This window comes from Phyllopteryx taeniolatus, chromosome 22, assembly GCF_024500385.1.
Source record: "Phyllopteryx taeniolatus isolate TA_2022b chromosome 22, UOR_Ptae_1.2, whole genome shotgun sequence".
In the NCBI taxonomy this organism is placed as follows: domain Eukaryota; kingdom Metazoa; phylum Chordata; class Actinopteri; order Syngnathiformes; family Syngnathidae; genus Phyllopteryx; species Phyllopteryx taeniolatus.
In genome coordinates this window covers 2,529,271-2,550,365 of record NC_084523.1, presented here as the reverse complement: position 1 = coordinate 2,550,365, position 21,095 = coordinate 2,529,271, and the positions used below count along the sequence as shown (strand labels likewise).

Here is a 21,095-nt window from a genome sequence, read left to right as displayed (position 1 = left end):
CCGTTTTGTGGTTGCAGGGGAATCTCAAACAAAACAAAACAAAAATACACTTTATTATCCCCAAAATTGGGACAGATGTGGTAAAAATGCTATAAATATGCTTTTGCTTGTTTATAATTAAAAATGTGCATCAATGGGACCTTAAACAATGGCTGGTCTAAATCAGGGTGACATCACATAAACTGGAGAGCATTATGAGGAGCTTCAGCTGCCCCCTGCTCCAGTGTGTTCCACTAACATGTATATGTGTTCACTGTGATGGGTTAAATGCAGAGAACAAATTTCGTGTGCATGCATGCATGTTCATGACAATAAAAGATGATTCTTCTTCTTCTTCGAAAAGAAACCATGGATTTCTTTCTTCCAAGTGCTTGTGTTGTACTTTCCCCATGATTTGTCATAAATGCTTACTGTGTATGTATCACAAATCAAACTCAAAGACGTTTTTTTAAACATTCTTTAATAAGGAACTGTCATGTTATGTATTTATATCTCAAATAAAGCCTCTGCTGATCCATAATTGCACATACCCCTGAACAACCCCTGGGCTATACATCATGAAAATGACCATAACGCTCTTGGCATATTCGACTTGATACAATAAATGTCTATTTTCGTAGACTGTACAGTTTTGAAGTAGAAAATAAATCACATTTGGCATAATGGAGGCAAGAGTGAGAAAGTAAAAATGCCACTCATATTTGGCACAAATGGAACAAAGTGAGGGATTAAGAATGTTCAGTATAAGAATGTGCAAGTGTACAGGAGCTAATAGTGATAAAAGCTTTGCAACATAGTATCCGTGTAAACCTGAGATTCTACAAGTATGTTATTATTCTGAGACATTTCCCCCCTTGCAAACAAAAACAAATAAAACATTTTTTAAAAAGCACAGTGGCCATGCACATTCAAAAAGGATCAGAACCTAAAGAGAATTATTTGAAATAAAGATAAAATACAACATCTGACACATTGACAATGCTGTTTGTGCTCTGTGCTTGCGTGTGCTTCAGTGAAGCCCACCATTGCCCTGAAGCTCACGTTGTTGGCAGGTCTGGTAGAGAAAATTTATAAAATAAATTAAAAACTAGTGGCGACAATGTGCTTGTGAAGCGAACCGTTAGCACTGGAGGTGTTTTTATTTTAATTTTATTATTTTATTGTGCAGTTGTCGGGCAGATTGAGAGGAACCCACTTAATCAGCATCCCAAATTGTGACATCACACAAGTCTGAGATTTCAAATATATCACATTTTGTTTGTCCAAAAACATGTAGAAAATGAATAACAATTACCCTAAGTTTCCCCACCTACAGCTGCTGTGTTGTTTTGGCAACATACTCAATTACACAGGGTGCCCTAAAAAAAAAAAGTTGATTTCATTTAAACTAAATTTCTTATTAAAATTTGAGATAATTTCACATAATTAGCCCAAATATTCGCATTTATTTACTGCAAATAATAGACTGAAATTATGTCAAGTTTTAGGACACACTGCATATGCTTTTAACTATTTAAATGCCCCCCCCCACCACCTAAAAAACACATTAAAAAAAACCTTCCAATTTCACATTGACAAACCAACAAGCTTTGTGGAGACAAAATGTGTGAGAAATGTACAGCTTTAGATTACAAAGTTCACCACACACTAATACAAACAAGTAACGAGTCAAACCAGCACCCATAATATAAAAATGGGGACATAAAAATAAACTAAGAGATTGGAGGAGTCCAGAAGAAGAATGGGAGTCATAAAAGTTGTTGCTACCAAATGTTTCTTAGGCGGGAATAATAAAAAATTTGAGGTCCAGGGAGAATTAAAAATTATTATTATTTTTTTTAGAGGATGCGGCCGAGCCTGACTTGGGGCCCGACCATCGGCCAAAAAAAAAAAAAAAAAAAAAAAAGACAGTTGGAGACATTCACTTGAATGGACCTGGCGCTGTACGCATCGCTCACGTCCATTTTGGCCACAAGCTTCGCTATTTCATCCACAGGTACGCTATCAATTATAAATATAAACACAATATATGTATTATACTTTTCATACTGTATTTGTATGGCTTGGCGGTAGCCACCAGCTGGATCTCACTCGGTTAAAACCTTTCAAAAAAATCTATTGGCTAGTTGCTACACCGTGCAACCGCAATTCAAATTTGGAATCTCGGCAAAACCAGCGGCCGACTGACGGGCCAGTCATGGTAATAGTTGCTGCGCCACATAATTGCCATTTCAATATTTTGAAAGCAAAACAAAAGAATACAGTTGCAGTTTTTTTCCAGAGAGAAAAAAAAGTCATAATCTTCACAAGAACAAAGACGTCATAATATTAGAGCAGTGATTTCCAACCTTCATGGAGCCAAAGCACATATTTTACAATTGGAAAAATCTCATGGCACACCAACAAACAAAAATGTCACAAAAAATGGATACATTCATTACTGTATGTACGTCCTGTTGTCTAATAGAAGAGCATTTATTTGTTCCGTCAGTCACTATGACTCACTGGCATAAATAGAAATTTGATCATTTCCCACGGCACACTGGTTGGGAATCACTGTATTAAAGAATAAAGTCATATTTTTAAAGCAGTCGTTATATGTATTGAGATATTAAAGTCAAAATTTAGCGATGGAATAACTTTAGATTTCAACAAGTGAATTTGAAAATATGACTTCATTCTCGTATTATTACACATTTTATTCCAGAAACGATGCTTTTATTCACGGAAAAAAAGACCTATATTCTTGAAAGAAAATAGGACTTTATTCCTGTAATAATCCACCTTTTGTTCCCAAAAAATAAATAAAAATAACTTTATTCATTCACGGATGCCCGATTGATGGGATAATACATCACAGTCATATCGGGGCTTGTTTGTTTTATTGGCAGGCTGGTCCCCACATGAAGGTATGCTCTTTTTAAAAATGAACAACATCAAATTGAATGGTAATTATTTTGTGGACCCCAAAGCTACAGCTTGCGGATCCCCGGAGGTCCGGCGACACCGTTCTTAGGAAACGCTACCTCAGTTCTCGGCCGCCTCGTCCGTCCGTGTGTCTTCAAAGTAGTCATAGGCACGTCTTTCACTCCGCTCCTCGGCGTCACGGCTCCTGTAGCAGGCCCTCCCACTCGATGGGCTGCGAGAACACCTCCCTCTCCAGCCACATCTCGTAGCTGTAGTGGAAGTCGTCGGGCAGGTCCACGCGCTGACCCAGTACGCTCTGCAGGCAGTTGTCCACGGGGGCGAAGTCGCCGTTCCGGTTTTTGTCGTAGCGCCGGCCGTTAAACTTCTCGATGCTCTCCCGCAGGGCGCACTCCTCCGCTTGGAAGTCCCAAGGTCGTGCGTCGATATCTAGAGGACGTGGACGTCACTTTTAGAATTAAAACGCAATCTTTGTCCCTCTATTAAAAATGTATTCATTCATCTATCTATTGTCAATAAATAAAATACTCAAACACTTTTTTGATTAAATCATTGGTTAACAAATTAAAATGATCACAAATAACATTTAAAAATAAGAATTTTTAATTAAAGAATTAAAGAAAAATATCAGTAAGAAATCAGTTTTGCTATTTTACAATCAATTGGAAAATTAATTATAAATTCGAAAAAATGAAATTCATATAAGAGAATATAAAAATATTTGGTTAATTAACTCTACTTAAATTAATCATCATTTTGACAAATTAGTGTCATTATTATTTTATTATGAAAATAAACCCTTTCACAAAGAACAAAATATTGGTAGGAATAAACAATTTTCTAATACACTTTCAATTTTCAATTAAATCATTGGTAAATGAAGGAAAATGAAAATAGTTATGATTATTTCAAATTTGAAAACAGAATTGATTATAATTTTACGATGAAAACAGAATTTTAAATATGTGACCACCATCATTGAGACAAATTAGGCCTTATTAATAAAAAAAACCAAAACTGTCTATTTGTGGGTATGTGTGCACTTTGTGTTTGTGTGTGAGCCCTGCTGCAAGACTTTACCATTCCCGTAGGCCCAGTCGTCATTGAGACGGTGGCGGACCTTCTGGTAGATGGCCGACATGGTCTTCATGTTGCTCTTCCTCCACTGGCGGCCCAGATACTTGGTCTGGATTTTAAGCAGCTTGAGCACGTACAGTTGCATCATGGCCTGCTTGACCTTCAGCGCTCGCTTCAGGATGGGGGCCGACTTGAAGACCACCAACATCTGACAGAAGAAAGAACAAGGTGGGTTTCATCGAGTGTTTCTCAACTCCGACTCTTTTATTGTTGGTTTTTTTTCCCATTAGAAAACAAAAACGTCGCAAAAAATTACATTCAGTGCAGTGGTGCCTTGACTTGCAAGTGAACTTCCCGGCATGCGGCCACCGACGCATATCATGTCCATCGAATTAACGCTTGAAATCATGTAAAAACATGAGCGAGGTGTGCATGTAGTCGACTTCTACAGTATGGACTAGACTGTAGTTTTTTTCCCAGTTCTTTTTGTTGATAATCTTGTGTAAGTAATCAAAGGTAAGGTCGAGAATGAGTTCAATCTTAAATAAAGGAGATTAACAGTACACTGGAGATCATTCAACAAGAGTCTGGTCAGAATGATCTGCCCTCTTCCGGAATCTGTCTCCGTTAATCTGCCTCAATCAGTGTGGGGAATTTCCCATCTGTTATCTCGAGCGCATTGACCCTGACCTTACGTGTTGTTACAGCAATATCCTGTAGATATATTGCATCGCATCTAACCATGGTCCGAGAGTGTTTCCACTTGGTCAGCTTGTTGAGGATTCGGAGCAGGTTGATGCAAGAGAAGAGATTCCTCCAACAGAAGTGGTTGTTGTCTCCAGCCTCCTGATAACGCATAACATACACCACAACAGAGTGACTTTTTTTCCCCCCCCCCCCCACCCCTTGAGTTTCATCCACTGAGGCTTGAGCAGGTGTGTGGACTCACCAGGCTCTCGGCGGTGAGCTCGGGCATCTCATGGACGGCGCAGTGGGGAAAGTCCAACACACAGATGCTTGCGTAGAAAACAAAAACAAGATGCGATACGGCCTTAAATTAAAATCTGACTTGTGATTGTAATGGTTGCTAGAATTTTGCATTTGTAAACTGGCTCCTCCGTCGGCAGCCATGCTGTTAGTGCGTGCGGTGCACATTAGCAGGGAAGGGGATTCAAAACAAAATATATATGTATATATATCCTACCTGTTTTTGGCACTGATATAAGACATGATGTTCTGGTTGAAGAACTTGAGGATGAGTGGGATACAGTTGGCAAACACCAGATGCTGGGAGACGATCTCAAACTGGAGGAGGAGATGATTTAAGTTTTGCGTCATATTTCTGACTAGAATTAGTACATTACTGCACGTTGGGTCAATTCAAATTGCTGCAGTGGCTGTGCAGTCTCTACCTGACGGCAGAGGGCGCTGTTACGTTAACTTTAAAGGGGAGCCTATTTAAAACAAACATTGCAGTCTGCTGGTGTAAGGGATTGGGAGAGATTGAAGGAATGATTGAATGGAAGCAATAGCAGGTCGAACCGTGTAATCACAGCAAATGGAATGGATGGGAGAGAGGCCGGGGGAGGCGAGGTCACGTGCTCTCGAGTGGGAGGGGAGCGTAAGTGTGAGGGCGATGCGCTGGCGTAACCTGGTAGACGTGGTTGAGTTTTAAGTGTTTGAGGAGGAGGAGCAGCAGGGCCGAGATGGCCTTGACGATGATTTCTTTGTGCCGGTTGACATCGATGCCCAGCTTCATGCTCTGGAGGACCGTGATTCTGGACGGAAACACAAACAAGTTACCGCCTTCAGGCCACCAACGGCAGATACCGTGTTCATCACTGAATCAAAAGACAAGCATTTGCCTGTAATATTTGGTGGGTTGATCAAGCCATTTCTTTCCCTGAAAATTGGTTATATTTTAAATGAATTTTATTCATTTGGATTTATTTCCAGTATCGCCTCAAAAATAGTTGCAACATTTATTGTACATAAGAGTTCTAAACTTCATCAAATGAAACATTTACATGTACATTTTAGCATTTATTTATAAAATCATGATGACATGAACATTAAACTAGAATAATGGATGATTAACTATTCAAATTAGTTTCCCATACACAACACATTAAGCTCCTTTTCTAAAATTGCTTAATTCAATGTATTTATTCATTAACCTCAATAGCGCACAAAGCTCCCGCAAAATACAAGTCGGTGTGCGCACTTACGGCATCTCCTCGGGTAGCACATCGGCGAGGATGTTAATGGAGTCCGTTTTGGCTTTGGAGGTCGGTGCCGCGGCCAATAGCAGCTTAAGCAGGGCGATCTGAACCCCAAAAAACAACAAGCATTTCACCAGCCGGTCATCCATTTGTAGCGCCGGTCCTATTTAGGGTAGTGGGTGAGTCGAAGTTTATCCCAGGTGACACTGGGCAAGAGGCAGCCGTAATTATAAATGACTTTTTTTTTTTTTTTTTTTTTTTAAATGACATTTCAAACAAATCTGCCATTAAAACCTGAAGGACGCAGCACTACCTTATCCAAACTATTGAAACTAAATGGGACCTATGTCATTTATTTTTCTTCTCAGCTACACAGTTGGACAAACGGCAGGTTTAAGGTTGAATTGTCTTTTTTTTTTTTTTTTAAACAGTAGTTAAAGGTTTCATCAAATTCTTGGAGGCTCTGCATAAACCCTAAATGAAGAATCCGACATTTACACAATCGCGAGTCTTCAGTGAACCGAGTATGCACGTTTTTGGATGAGGGATAACCGAACCTCAGGACTGTGAGGCGGAGATGCTAACCGCTACCGACGGCGCTGTGCGACTTTCACCATTTTGATCACGTCATGCCGTCGATTTCCACGTGAATAAAACTCACCACGTATTGAGAGAGGTTTGGGAGCATGCCCAGGTAGAGCACCTCCGCAGGCGTCTCTTCCACCTCCTCCTCGCCCTGCGCAGCGGCGGGTGAGATACAGCAGGGGGAACGATGTACATGGAAATGAAGCGATTTATAAGCAAAGTCACCAAGCTCAGTGGACACTGTTGGAGCTCCTCCTCGCGTTTCATCTGCACTTCGGCGATGGACACGTATTTGTGCTGCAGGAGACAGACAAAAGCATATGGAGGTTATTTATCAAGTCAAGCAGAATTTTGGCTCATTTTGGACTTTTCAAGTACCGTAGGCAGAGTATTTTTTTAGTTTATTTTTCACTACAATTCAGTTTTATGTACAACAGCTTTGTATTTAGTCTTTTGAACAATTTGTAAACATTTAGCTGCAATTTGTAACTTTGATGTGGAATACATTTTAATTGAATCAGAATTTAAAAGGAGTATTTTTATTTTTTTTACTCTCCTATACTTAATTATAGTGTTAAAGTTCAAACTGTCTGTAATGTTAGAGTGGCTTACAATAACATAAATATATTTTTCATGAATACTTGGTGGTACTTGGCGTGTAAAGTCTTTTTTTTTAAGGTGTAAAAAGTTTGAGAATCATTAAGAGACAAAGAGTCCCTCGCTCACTTGTTTAAGAGTCTTCACACTCTCGTGGATGGGTCGAGGAAGGCCCACAAGGGTCTCGGTGTCACTGCAACACAATTCGCAGCCATCCTAAGCTAGAGTCTTGGCATAGGAGAGCTTTAGCCTCAATGCAATCACTAGATTCTGGTGGCTGAATACCGACTTTCCGAGGGTAAAGCCGATGAACTTGTTCCGACTGGTCTCCAGGAAGTGCTCGATGTCCTTCTCCCTGCACGTACACAGGAAACAGTCATGATGTATTATGCTCGCATGCTGAGAAGGGATACGGACAGGGGCCGAGCTCGACCGCGAATCGAGGAAATTGGTAAAATCACGCCCAATAATGAATATTTTGGATTTACAAGAAGAAACCCCAAATTATTTCAGGAGATCAGCGAATGAACAAAAAAAAAAACATGAAATACTTTGAATTTAATTAGCTAATTTGATTATTTATTAACTGTAGTCAACCTATTCTTTTGTCCCATAAATAAATGTTAAAGGTAAAAATGTACTCATTTCAAAACAATTGTATTAGTTACAATACATCCACAAAACAAATGTTTAATGAACTAAATGAATTAAAGAAATATATTAAGTAACTCAATTTTAGTGGGAAAAACAGCTAATTTAACAAATATTACAAGAGATTTTTTTTGAATGCTATCTTTACACATGCAGATTTCGGGTGTGACAGTGTCAGCCAAAAGCAGCTAAATTCAAGCATTCCCCTTTAAAGGCAAGAAAATGTCTTCAAATAACTGAGCACTGTAATAGTAACCTGACTTTCGGGGCCCAGGGGAGGCCCTTGGGGAAGTTCACCCTCTCGGTGGGGGGCCGCAGAGGCGGCGGCGGGGGCGGCGGCTGGATGATGACGTCGCGGTCCAAAAGGTCCACCTCGCCCTCCATGCCGCTGTCACCGTCGTCGGGGTCCTCCTCATCGTCGCGGACGTCGTCGTTCTTGAACGGGTCCCGCTCGTTGTACGTGTCCCGCTCGTTGTACGTGTCCAGGCTGTCCTGCTTGACCAGCGGCTGACGGGGGCAGGAAGCATGATAACAAAGCCCTTTTACACACTTTTTGCCGCAAAGAGGTAAATGTGTGTGCAAGCATAGCCATGAGATAACAAGTACTTTCAGTCTTCATGCTGCCTCAAGTTAAGATAACACTGCCCGAATATTTTATGTACAGCTTTCTAGTATTAATGCTTAAGTAGGTCGACTGCATCCAGACTGGAAGAACATTTACTATACAGTATATCCAGGAAGTAATCACGGCGCTTCACTTGTTCTACTTTTTATGTGACAACTTCATCTCCAAGATGATTAGAAGAAGCAGGAGGAACCAAAGCTCAATTTTGAGCTTCATGGCAAAGGATGTGAGTACTACATGTTCTTTGTTTTTGTATTATTATTTCTTTAATCCACCACCATTGTTTTTCATACAATTGCAAAAAAGAAAAAACATGTCATTAAGTGGGGTTATGCATAGAATTTTGATGCTTTTTTTCTTTTTTTTTTTTTAATCCATTTTGAAAGAACAAAGTGTGACAAAAGAGAAGCGCTGTGAATACTTTCCAGATGCAGTGCTTCACTTTTTAATCATTTCCAGATAGGGAATGGACAAAACTGCCCAAAGATAGGTGCGCCTGAGGAAAATGTATTGTAATTGTTTTTGTGCAGTTGTACAAGAAGAAATGTATCAAAATAAAACAAATAATAAATAGTCTGGGGAAAAAAAAATACAATTTCAAAATAAGTACAAAATACTGTCATTATGAGCTATTCCATTCTGTCCCAAAATTAAAACTTGCTAGCACTCGCATCATTTCTGATTCAACTTACCACACGTGTACATTAATACTGCAAACAAAGCACTCACACGCGCACACACACATTTGGGCTCGACACGGCGTCGCTTCAATGAATGAGTGTGGCAGTAGTGCAAGCAATCAGGCATGAGTCAGCGCTGTGGACGTTAGTGGAGCTGGTGCGGTGGATGGTGTGGCGCTGGGACTCGTTGAGGAGGCTGTAGTATAGAAGACAACAAGGACATTCTCTACGGTATGAAGAAGCCATTCTCTGCTACGTGGAGAGGTCGGGAGTTTTTTTTTTTTTTTTTCCCCTAGCGGGGTCGACTGCATTCACTGACACCCATCAAGGAGGTAGACTGTCACTCAAATGCATAAAAAAAAAAAAAAAAAAAAAAAAAACTTCAACTTCAGAAGGTCACCTCTTTGATGAATGCATTTTAATGACCCCCTACTTCAGTGTCTACAGTGCATGATTGTGTTGGAGGGAGCAATGTAATGGACACTACATAGTGGTGGCGGAGGTGGTGGCGGGAGGGGGATGCTACGACCGTCTTCATGGGCCGGTGGGACCGGCGCCAAAGACAACAAGCCGGCAAGGCAGCCCCGCATCTCAAAACTCTGGACTGAGCAGGTGGACGAGGATGAAGAAGAAGAGAGATGAATAGAGCGGCAGTGGGACACAATGGAGTTGGAATAATTGGAAATAGAGAATAGAAAACACCGAAACGCAAAGGAGGAGCAGGGGGACGGAGAAGGATGAAGAGCTCCGCCACGACCACTCAAACGTTTTTCTTAAAGCCGTACGCTTTGTGTTGTGAAGGGTACCAAACTGACTGATGGGACAATCCAGAAATGGGAGTCATTTTATTTTTTTGGGTGGTCCAAAACCACAAGAAATTTGGAGACAAAATGTTCCTGTCGCTGGAGGAAAAGTGACTCCCAAATACTAAATCAAATACCAAATAGCTCTCGAGCACCCCTTAAAATGATGACCCACTTGCATATGAAATATAACTGATTCAAAAAAGGTTTTCAATGAGCTTTTTGTGGTATGATTTTGTTGATATGTCGTGCTTTGTTTTATCACAGATGTCTAATTTAAATAGTCGTAATTTTGCTCAGATGTTGTGTCTCTCAACATCAAAAACCTTTTCATCCTTTGATTGAGGACGAGAGAAAAACGTTAGCTACATGACGCAGCAGACAATGGGTAGACGATCTACCCATTGTCCCATTAGATGACTACCGGTGATACATTTTTTAAATATGCGTATAAGTGTCAGTATTAATCCAGATTTTAATATTTTGGGGCCAATTACATTGAACAAGAACAATTCCATATGTTTCTCACTCTGACATGCATGTATTTGCCCTTGAAAAATGAATTTACCACTGTCAAATCTAATCACGTCATATTTTGATGCCCTATGTTTGACATTTTCAGACAGTAGAATTCTGGTTTCGGATGAGCCGAACCGAACGGTGCTGCTCAGTGGAAACACGTCATTAATTATGAAGTGAAAAAAATTGCTAATTGACTTCGGTGGTGGTGCATCCCGGCGTGACCGTATGAGGTGAAACCACAGGAGGAGAAAGGGAGGAAAAAGGCAAGAGGTGAGCGGGAGGGAGACAAAGGGAGGTGAGGGGAAGGAGTGCAACAAAAAAAAAAGATGCTCAATGCAGAAAAAAAAATGAAAAGAGGGAATTTGCGGGTAAAGACCTGCTTCTTGGGAAAGGGACTGTCTCCTTCCAAGCTATCAACAAAGGCACTCTGTGGGGACACAAGGAAGAGGGGCAATGAGACACCATGAGGGCAGTTAGACGGCGAGCCTGTGCGCAAGCCTCCTTTCGGCCCTGCTATTGTTCGATGAGTTAGAAAAGGATCGTTTTCATGGAATGAAAAAAAAAAAAGAAAAAAAAAAACTCTTAGTCTCTGGTAAGTGTTTATGGTGTATTAGCGCTAACGATGCTGCTTATGCTGTTAGTTAAAATTGGCCAAACAATCTTTCTCCCCAGGGAATCCCCCGCATATTGTATTCTCTATTCATGTGAAACCTATCCCTAGCTATTTGGTGAAAAACTCACTTGTGTTCTTTCTGAAATGCCCTAAGATCCCATAAGATGTGGCCAAAGCCCTGTCTCAACAGGAAAGTAGTAATTGGTGTAAAGGAAGTATGTTGAAATGATAAATCTCGACTAAGACAAGCATTGTATGGCGGGGGGGGTCTAACTTTAGCTTGGGTTGTGAGTGGAAGTTTGAAATGATATGAAGTATTTTAGGATTATAGTTTGTGGTATATTTATGGTTTAAAATATGAATATAGGCAGTGATAAACATTTTTAGGGGCACCAATGCCTTGCATTTTCTCGCTGTCGGCCGTGCTCGGTCCCTTCCCCCCCCCCCCCCCCCCCCCTTTTCATATATGTTTTTTGTTTTTTGTTTACAAAGCAATCAATCAAAAGTGAGGAAAGCGTGGCGAAAAAGGAAAAAAACAAAAAGTTAAGATTAAGTTCAGTGAAATTAAAAAATGTAGCTAATAAGTTAAAATATTTCAGTTCTTTACATTGTATTTTATTATGTTATAACTGGATGTACAATGCTATTTATTGAAGAAGAAGAAAAAAACTACAACAGTTCTGGGTGTTTTGGGAAGGCTGGAATGGACTCAAGGCAGTCGATTTGTGATAAGTCATTTGAGTACATCTGTACTTCCTTGACACCAACTCCTACTTTCAGATTTCGATAAAGGTTTGGCAGACTCTTAGGGCGTTTTAGAAAAAGCAGAAAAACTGTGAAAAGGTTTTTCAGCAAATAGTTGGGGATAGGCTCCGCAGAAAAAAAAAAAATAATAATAATTTGATTATGTCAATTTGTGAATAACAAATCACAAATAGGTGGGGGTTCACTGTACTCTATGCGTGTGTGTGTGTGCCCAGTGTTGGTTTTGTGTGTGTGCGCGCGGGCGTTCCTGTACCCTGCGACTGCGCCGCCCTCTTTTCTGCTGCTGCTGCTGCTCGATGAGCTCCATGGCGGAGGCGGGCGGCGAGGCGGCTCTCATGGCCCTCACCACCTTGATGCTGTCCTCGGGGAGGGGGGGCAGCTTGAGGTGTTCGCGGCCCTGCACCTTCATCTCCTGCAGCTCCTCGAAGCCCCCCAAGGTGAACTGGGAAACGAGGATGAGGAAGTAGAGCTGCCTTTAGTGTACTCAGCGAATTCCTGGTGGGATACATTGTGAAACGCCATCCTACTGGGAGGATCTTTCGAATTAATGAGCATTGGAGTACTCACCAGGAGAGTCTTCCATAAGAGAAGAAGCACTTTCTTCATGGGGAAATGCGGTGCGCTCATGCTGCAGAACTTGGTCACCATGGAGAAGAGGAGCAGGGAAAACGGCTCGCCGTTGTACAGAGGTGCGCCTGAGTGGGATAGAAGTGGCTCAGTAACACAATTCCCAACCGATATGGGTCAGGTGTGCTGCAGGAAATTATCAAATTTGACATAATCGGTCCAAAAAGCAGCACAGCACTTATCAATATGGCACAGCATTTTCTATAAATGTTACGCTTGCGATTTTTTTATCGTGTGAAGGGAAAACTATTTTAAAAGCGGACATCTGGTGAAAAGGAGATTTTTTTTTTTTTTCCTTCTACCCACCTAGCTCGTTCTTGAAGGCCTCCCTGGCCGCTCTCCACTGCGGTGCGTCGTCCTCTGTTTGAACTCGAATGGTCTCCACCATCAGGTACATGATGCTGAGCAACACTCTTGAAAGAAACAAGGATTTGGAAATGGGAAACAATGAACATGCAAGCAGTGCAATAATGGAAGCTTAGAGCATTGTTTATGCTACAAAGCACCGTGCAAAAATAATCGTTATGTCGTCTTTATTTTGCCGCAGCAATAAAGCATAAATCTTCTCCTGGAGCCTGAAATTACTTGTAAATTGCACAGGTCAACAAAATGTGAAATTATTTGGTAGAATGGGTCCATGCGTGTGGGTGGGTGGGTGGGTGGGTGCCTGCAAGTAAAGCTTGCAACGACTTAGGTGCGACGAACTACAATATCGTGGGGAAGAAAAACAGTGAAATGATTTGACAGGATTTTATTTCTTATACTTTTGGTGATTATAGCTCACAGCTGAAGACAACCCAAAATCCACCATCTCAAGAAATCAGAATATTACATTAGAAACAAGAAAAAAGATTTCTAATTTTGAAATTCAGTAGGAATTTTGTATGTCTACTGAGTTAATGAGTCTGCATGAATTTCACTATTATGAATTGAACTACTGCAATAAATGCAATTTTCTAGGACATTCTAATTTATTGAGATGCACCTTTTTACACGTGTGTGAGTGAGTATATAGATGTATAAAATTGGATTTTGACAAAAAATGAATAACTGTGTGCAAGTGCCAATATTCCTCACCTAAGTTCTGTGCTGTCTGCAAGGGAGATGGCGGGCTTTCTCACCGCACTGTTGCATGCTTGGTTGTTACTGCAAAACACATACAAATACATTTTTGCATATTATCTCCTTTAAAACATGCATGACGACAATTTTTTTAAAAGAATGTACATATTTAAAAAAAAAAAAAAAAAGGTGCCTTAGTCAGTCTTATTGTAACCAATCCCTCTTAATGATATTAAGGCTTTTTCCTGGGCTTCTTACTCACTCTATCTCCATGCTGAGAAGCTCCAGTAGGGCTGTGAAGATGCCCATGTCATACAGGAGGAAGACGTTGTGCCTGGACCAGCGGAGCAAGTCCGCCTCGGTGTCGCACTCGTCGAACACCCCTGGAAAGAAATTCAATAAAGAATTGTTTTTTTTGTTGTTGTTTTTTAATTAAATCGCAGAAAGACTGATTCAACAATAAGCAAGTGTTTCTGCGTGCTGGGGCTACATACCCTGAGCAAGATAGAGGATGGCCCGGGCCACTTTAAGCCTCTTGTCCCGGTCAGTCACCTCTAACGCGTCGAGTAATCTCATCACGTACGTACGCCGCTCGCCCGCGCTCAGATCGATCCACCGTCTGCCTCGGGCTGCGGGGCGGACGACACAGGAAGGTTATTTTCAAGGACACCTCCTATCTATATATCCTGATATCCCTGTGAAATACTGTTCCTTGGAACCCTGGGCAGGGACTAACAAATGATGTATATATTATTAGTAGTAGTAGTATTACAGTGAACCACTGATATTCAAAGGGATAGGCACCTGCCATAAATACCGAAAATGTGTGAGGGCATCCCACTAAAAGGTTTGCAATTGCCAAAGATGGTGGCAAAACACTACTTGAGTCAAAGTGAAACCCCTCAACCCACTTCAACATACGTCCTTGCCCCCAGATGGTGCACAAAATAGTGAAACTTTCATTGTTTTGATGAATAACAGGATAGGTTGACAAGGAAAAGACAAAAGTCTTCTTACAGGTGGGTCTGGAATGTCATCTCCATGATTAACAGGCGTTTACCAACTTGAGTCCAAAATGAAAACACTGCCCTTCTGGTAAATGAAATAAAACGCCTCGCAATGTTAACTTCCGTCATTGATGGCAGGGCCCGACTGGAATTCGTTGGGAACCATTTAACCACCAGATTTATGATTACGCTGTCAAATATCTCTCATACGAGTAATGTGCAGTGCGCGAGCACACACCCACATACACACACACGTAAATGTGCGCTCTCTCTCTGCAGAACAGTATAGGCAGAGGACGACCCGTCGGAGGAGCTGCACTGTACATCATAGAATCATCAACATACAAAACCAGTCTAGATTTATTTAGTAATAATCGTAAGTCATTTGTAAATACAGAAAATAAAAGAGGACCTAAAGCGCTCCCTTGAGGCACACCATGCTTGCCCCTTCCAAAACTGCTCCCAGATTACAAGGAAATAGTCCAAAATGTCTTGATAAATTAAATGAGAACTGAGTTGCAAAGTAATAACTGATGGTATTACTGTCGCTTAGTCTTTGCATGGTTTGATTGGCCAAAACCTTCCATCTACTCTGCATAAGAGAGGATATTCATTTCCTCAACTCCCAACAGCTTAAACAGAAGCAGCGCTTTGATGTGCCGGGTACCATCATCTGACACCAAATCGGCTTAAGAGCACAAATCATGGGGGTGGGTGGGGGTGGAAAGAAATATGGCATGGGTGTTGGCCACATTCCTAAAACGCAGACAGTACCATGGCTTCTGAAGTCCTCCTCAAAGTAATCTCTGTTCAGAGCAAACTCCGGTTCCTCTGTGTAGCTGTAAAGCTCTGGAAAGGACCACAATGAACATGTGAGCAAAAACCGCAGGCAACACATTGCGCTTGGAGGCAAACGGATGCTTTCTCTCACTCGCTACACAGACTGATGAACAACTTGTTTAATAACACTCAGTCAGTCAGGGTTTAATCACCATGTGTCAGTGTCTAAAATTAAGTCTGTAGAAATACACTATAGAAGACAAAGTCAACATGCAAATTTTTATGATTCATGGTCTTTTTTTTGGGAGGGGGGTGGTTAACAGCTACCATTTACTCTGGGTGATTAAATGTGCAACACAATAGTCCTCAATATATGTATTTATTGGCTTGGCGACAGCATTCTTCCACAAATTCTAAGGCAGGGGTGGGAAAATGTTTCTGCTCAATGGCCACATCTTATTTTTAAAATTGGCAGATGTGAATATAAATACCTGTATAATTGCATGTACACATGTATCAATAACAATTAACCAATTATTTAATGAAACAATTTAATAATTGATGTAAATCTATACATTTATTCTTAGTCATTGTTTGATTTCTATACATTTATTTTATTGCATAATTTAAAATGTTAAACTCTTTAAATTAACAATGAATCTTTTTTTCAATTTTACCCTGTGTTATTAACCAATTATGTAATAAAAATAAAAACTTACATGTTTAAGTAAAATTGTTTGTTTTACTATTCTTTATTTAAAATACATGAACCAATTATATTAGTAAATAAAATGACTATTTTTTCCATCTATTATTTTTAATTAATTAACCAATTATAATATATTTTTAGAAATTGTATTATGTATAACTAATGGACCAATTATGTAATAAAATAAAACACTTAAATGTTTGTGAAATTGCTTATTTTACTAAATTATTTATTTAATTTAAATTAACCAATTATAATAATAAAAAAAATAACTTCATTTTTATTATGTATAACTAATTACCAATTACTTAATCAAAATTCTTTTTGAAAATTGAAATGTTGTAAATAATTACTAAAATAGATATTGACAAAGAAAGTAACTCTTACTATTTAGTTTTAGCATTTACAATAAATCAAATGATTTAATCAGATTTTTATTTTATTTTAAATGGAGCAACATATTTTAATTAGGCAATTTTAAGGAAAAACAGAAAAACGAATGCAACAAATATTACAGGACTTTTGGACTCGTGTAAATGCTCAGTGTGGACCGTGTGTGGGCCCCCAAGCCATATTTTGCCCACCCCCGTTCGAAAGGGAATTGTCAAAATTACGACCTGAGAGTTCGGCCGTGAGCGTGTCCGTGTCGCCGTATTCAAACTCCAGGTTGGGAGACTCCAAGGAGCTCTGCCAGGGAAGTAGTAAATAATGGTGAGAACAAAAGGCATAAACAGAAGCTTATCACATTTTGCCACACCTACCATGCTCAAATACAACAAATTCTGCTTTTACAAAGATTTTAAGTGAAAAAATGTTGATTAAAAAGCATTTCTTATTGTAGCATGAAGTAAAAAAGAAAAAGAGTGAAGCCGGTCGGTGCAAGAGGAAGCGAGTGTCCATCCGCTCCAGGAAATGCAAACAGGTTCCAGTACGCCTTTTTTTGTATGCCAATATAAACGTGCAAACAAACAGACCGTGCATGCAGTTCACTTCTCCCGATATCAGGACATTAATGATAGAAAATGACGAAATAAAAATGAGGAGGGGGAGGATTCTTCGTTTACCTTTTGGGTGGGGCGAGATTAATTTCAGGTTTATGCTGAATGCCGTTGAACAGCCCTGGAATGTTTTTTTTTTTTTTTTTTTTTTTTTTTTTTTTTTTTTTTTTAAAGCACCTCAGGGGTGTCAACTGTCATGGTTCAATAACTAGTTGAACATTTTGAGGGCGGCAGCGAATGTCACAAGATCAGGACACGGTCAGTTCCCGTGGTTACCTTGTAATGAAAGTGTTTTGTGCTCTCATTTTTGTGCAAGTATTTCTGTTTTCTTCTAACCTTGGGTCCTAAGAAAACGAATGCTCAGAAGCAAAAGTAGATGCAATGAACAATATTTTTAATAATCAATTAATCTGTGGTTTATGTTTTCTATTAATCGGATTCAAAACTTTTTTTTCCCCATCCCTTTATTAAACAAAACAGGATATTATTACAAATTGACAGTACAAAAATTCAGAAACAGCAGAAGTTTGCACAAATCTTATTTGTATTCAACACAAAGGTAGTCTGCTTTCATGGAGGATTACAGAAATCAGAGAATATTTACTGCTGAAAATCAATTTTAAGCAAGGTCTCTAAACGATTAATGGATTAAAAAAAAAGAAGACCTTTCTACTCATTTCAATGACTAAAGTATTACTAGAAATGGGTAAAATTCTGATATGTAATGTAATATCAGTATAGTAGGGGTAAAATAAGAGCCAGACTAAAATGACTATTTGAGTATTGAAATGATATCAAGTTGGTTTCCTGGCTCTATACAGGCACAGACGCTTCACTCTAGCACATCAGCGTGCACAAACTGGGCATGCGGTCAAGAAACACACACTCCTGTGGACATATGTCACACAGACAACACTTGACACCAGAAAGCCCCTTGAGTGAATGAGTTGCAAGTGCTGTATAGGTTTAAACGCTGCCGAGGCCAGACAGTATCAGCATCAACACTGTTTTAGCACAAAGTAAAATGACCCCCCCCAAGTGTATATAGTGTTTTTTTATTTCTTTGTATGAGGGGATGAACATTAAGTTTGTTCTAGAAAGCATGCTCATTTGGGGAGCAAATGAAAGGACACTTTCATACGCTGCCTCCATTGCCATGGAGCAAAGCAACAAATAAAGCATTTGGAAGTGCGTGGAAAAGGATATCAATTTTTTTTTTTTTTTCATATTTAAATGATCAATTACATTATGAAATGATATAAAAATAATTTCAACGTTAATATTTGCAAAAAATAATTATTAATATAAAAACTAAACTAAAAGAATTGGCAAAAGTAATAAAATCACTTACGTTATAAAAATAACATGAAAATTAAAGAGCTTGGAGTTTTAATAAAACTATCAATTACATAGCCACAAGTTTCTAAAAATAACCTCAATAATTACTTCCTTTGTAATTAAATCATAATTAGTCATAATATAAAAAAAATATTAAAATTGACTCTTAATTCATTAATTAAATATCCTGGATTTTTTACAAAAACATACTTATCACAACTTATCACATTTTGCCACACCTACCATGCAGCATTTAAAAATGTAACCCCATTTTTAAATATGACTAAAATAATAAAAAATAAAATAAATAAATTTAAGATCCAGAACTTTTTTTTTTTTTTTTTTTAATCATAACACAAAATCATTACAGAGGCAGTAGAAACATTATTAAAACAGCAACTACCAAAATCAAGAATTAGATTATAAAAATAAAACATTTATAAAATGAAAACATTGATTAATTTCAGAGGTATTAAGGATTTCTAAAACTTTTTTTAAAATATCCAACATTTACAAAACAATCACAAATTATAAAACACAAAAACAAAAAAGATTTGAAGATTTTTTAACCAAAATAACTCACTGAAGAGGCACTAGAGGTTGTTCGTTTTTTTTTTTTAAATTCTGTTAAATATACAAATATGTGCAATTTACTCAAATTATCAATTATAAAATGTAACGTCCAGTGCAGGATTTGCCATTATGGTTCATAATTGAACGCCTTTTAAATAATCATGTGACCTTTGCAATGTTCAAACCTGGTCAAAATGTCACTGACAAGAGGTGGGCCAGCAAGGTACAGTATTGCACACGAGGCAAAACGCTGTTCAGATTCAAACGAATGCTAAATGACAACCCGCAATAGTGTGGAATTCACGATGAACCAATGTAAATATGAGATGGCAGCCATGCACCAAGCGGCCACATTTCACCACCTGCAGTCTCCACGTTGAGCAACGCTGCAGGATTACGAGCGGGGTTATTTTTAGGAGCCGCTTGCCAAAATAACCTCAAGTGCGTCTGTCTGCATGCATACTTTCCAGACAGCCACGGAAAAAGGGACGTTCAGCCGTCACGGAAAAAAAGCTCCCCAGCAACAATTACGCCACGGTAGAACACCCCAAATCGTGTCGTTTCCGACGGACGCGAACGTCTCTCTCGGGGTTACCTACCTCGGACTCCTTCTGCTGTTCCTTGAACACATCTTTCCCTTTCGACCTCAGCCTGTCGCCGTTGTCGTTGAGGTTGTTGAGCAAAGGGACCTCCATGTCCTCCACCTGCATCTTGTTAACGGAGGACAAGCAGGCACAAAACACGGCGGCCCACCGGCGGCGGGAGGGCAAGTTGTGAGCTTCTCCTTCCTCCTTTTCGTGCCCCCCGCCCGCCTTTCGCCTCGAAACGTGTGTTGGATTCGTTGTCCCCGCACGCCTCGAGAGGGCGGGGCTAGACCGCAATCACAACAGAAACGAGCTAACCGGCACACTAGCAAAAACCTGGACTTCCGACACATTCTAAACCTTACAACCACTATAAGAACAAGTGACTTTACACATCATTTCTGGTTAAAAATGTCGCTTTCACATTGACACAACCAATACCAAAATGGTAATTTCACCTATACCGTATAATACACAGGTGGGTTGGGGGCAAAGGAAGGTATACATGTTTTACATTAACTTAAGGACGAACCGGAGAAAAGGGAAAGCCAGGAAGGATGGAAGGAATGAAGAATATAGACGATATGAAAAGAAGGAAGGAAAGTGAGAAAGGGGAGTTTGGGAAGATGGACGGATCAGAGGAAAGAAGGAACACAGTAAGGGAGGAAGGAAAGGAAGAAGGCTGTCTGACAGACCTGAAAGGCAGAATGAAGGGAAATGTAAATAGGAATGCTGCCTAGAAGGGAAGTAACTGGGATGGGATGAAAGGAAAGATGGGAGAGGACGTTGGAAAAGGAAAGAATGAAGGAAGGGTTGCAAGGTAGAAAAAAAAGGAAACGGATATGAAAAAAGGAAGGAAGGAAAGAAATGTGGGGAGAAAGAAAGGGAGGGGGAAAGGAAGGATGGAAAAATGAACTGGAGGAAGGCTGACGGAAAGACTGAAGGGAGTGAGGAAGGGAGAAAGGTAGGAAGAAAGGACAAAATGAAGAGGAAGGAAAGCTGATGAATCAGAAGGAAGGAGGCAATGATGGTATGAAAAGAAGGTAGAAAGAAGAGGGGACTGAAGTAGCAAAAGGCAAGATGGGGAGAAAAGAACAGGAAAACTGCAATTGAATGAAGGATGAAAAGAGAATGAACGGAAGATACATGCTGAAACATACCAGTGTTTTAATTAAGTGTATACTCCATCTACTCTTTTTTGCTTTCCTTTTCAAACACGCGCTACAAGATCCATCTTATGAGTCTGCCTTTACATAGAACTTTTTTAATATAAATAAAGTGGCTGCCAGCTTGGCTGGTCTAAATACAGATGTGTGAAGAAGGCAGGGATAGAGACCCCCCCCCCCCAGCAA

The 21,095-nt window shown here is 39.7% G+C and overlaps 1 protein-coding gene across 7 annotated transcripts; it reads right to left on the bottom strand.

Annotated features, from left to right (window-relative positions):
• Positions 1–440: 440 nt before the first annotated feature.
• On the bottom strand, positions 441–21,086 carry strip2 (striatin interacting protein 2). Of its 7 annotated transcripts, none has more exons than XM_061762861.1 (22): positions 19,759–21,078; positions 16,868–16,937; positions 15,536–15,610; positions 14,249–14,383; positions 14,017–14,137; positions 13,770–13,838; positions 12,999–13,105; positions 12,633–12,760; positions 12,319–12,507; positions 11,064–11,114; positions 8,314–8,564; positions 7,696–7,761; positions 7,536–7,599; positions 7,035–7,106; positions 6,886–6,960; positions 6,231–6,328; positions 5,654–5,780; positions 5,207–5,307; positions 4,952–5,018; positions 4,693–4,848; positions 4,006–4,210; positions 441–3,354 (listed from the first exon to the last, which is right to left on the bottom strand). In XM_061762861.1, the coding sequence occupies exons 1-22, from the start codon at positions 19,867–19,869 to the stop codon at positions 3,104–3,106; spliced, it is 2,589 nt and encodes an 862-aa protein (XP_061618845.1). In that variant the 5' UTR covers positions 19,870–21,078; the 3' UTR covers positions 441–3,103. The 7 variants fall into 7 exon arrangements, 6 of the variants coding, with proteins under 6 accessions (XP_061618845.1, XP_061618847.1, XP_061618850.1 ...); XM_061762863.1 differs by having other exon boundaries at positions 4,744–4,848; positions 19,759–21,076; XM_061762866.1 differs by lacking the exon at positions 19,759–21,078 and adding an exon at positions 17,012–18,584.
• Between the last annotated feature and the right edge of the window lie 9 nt (positions 21,087–21,095).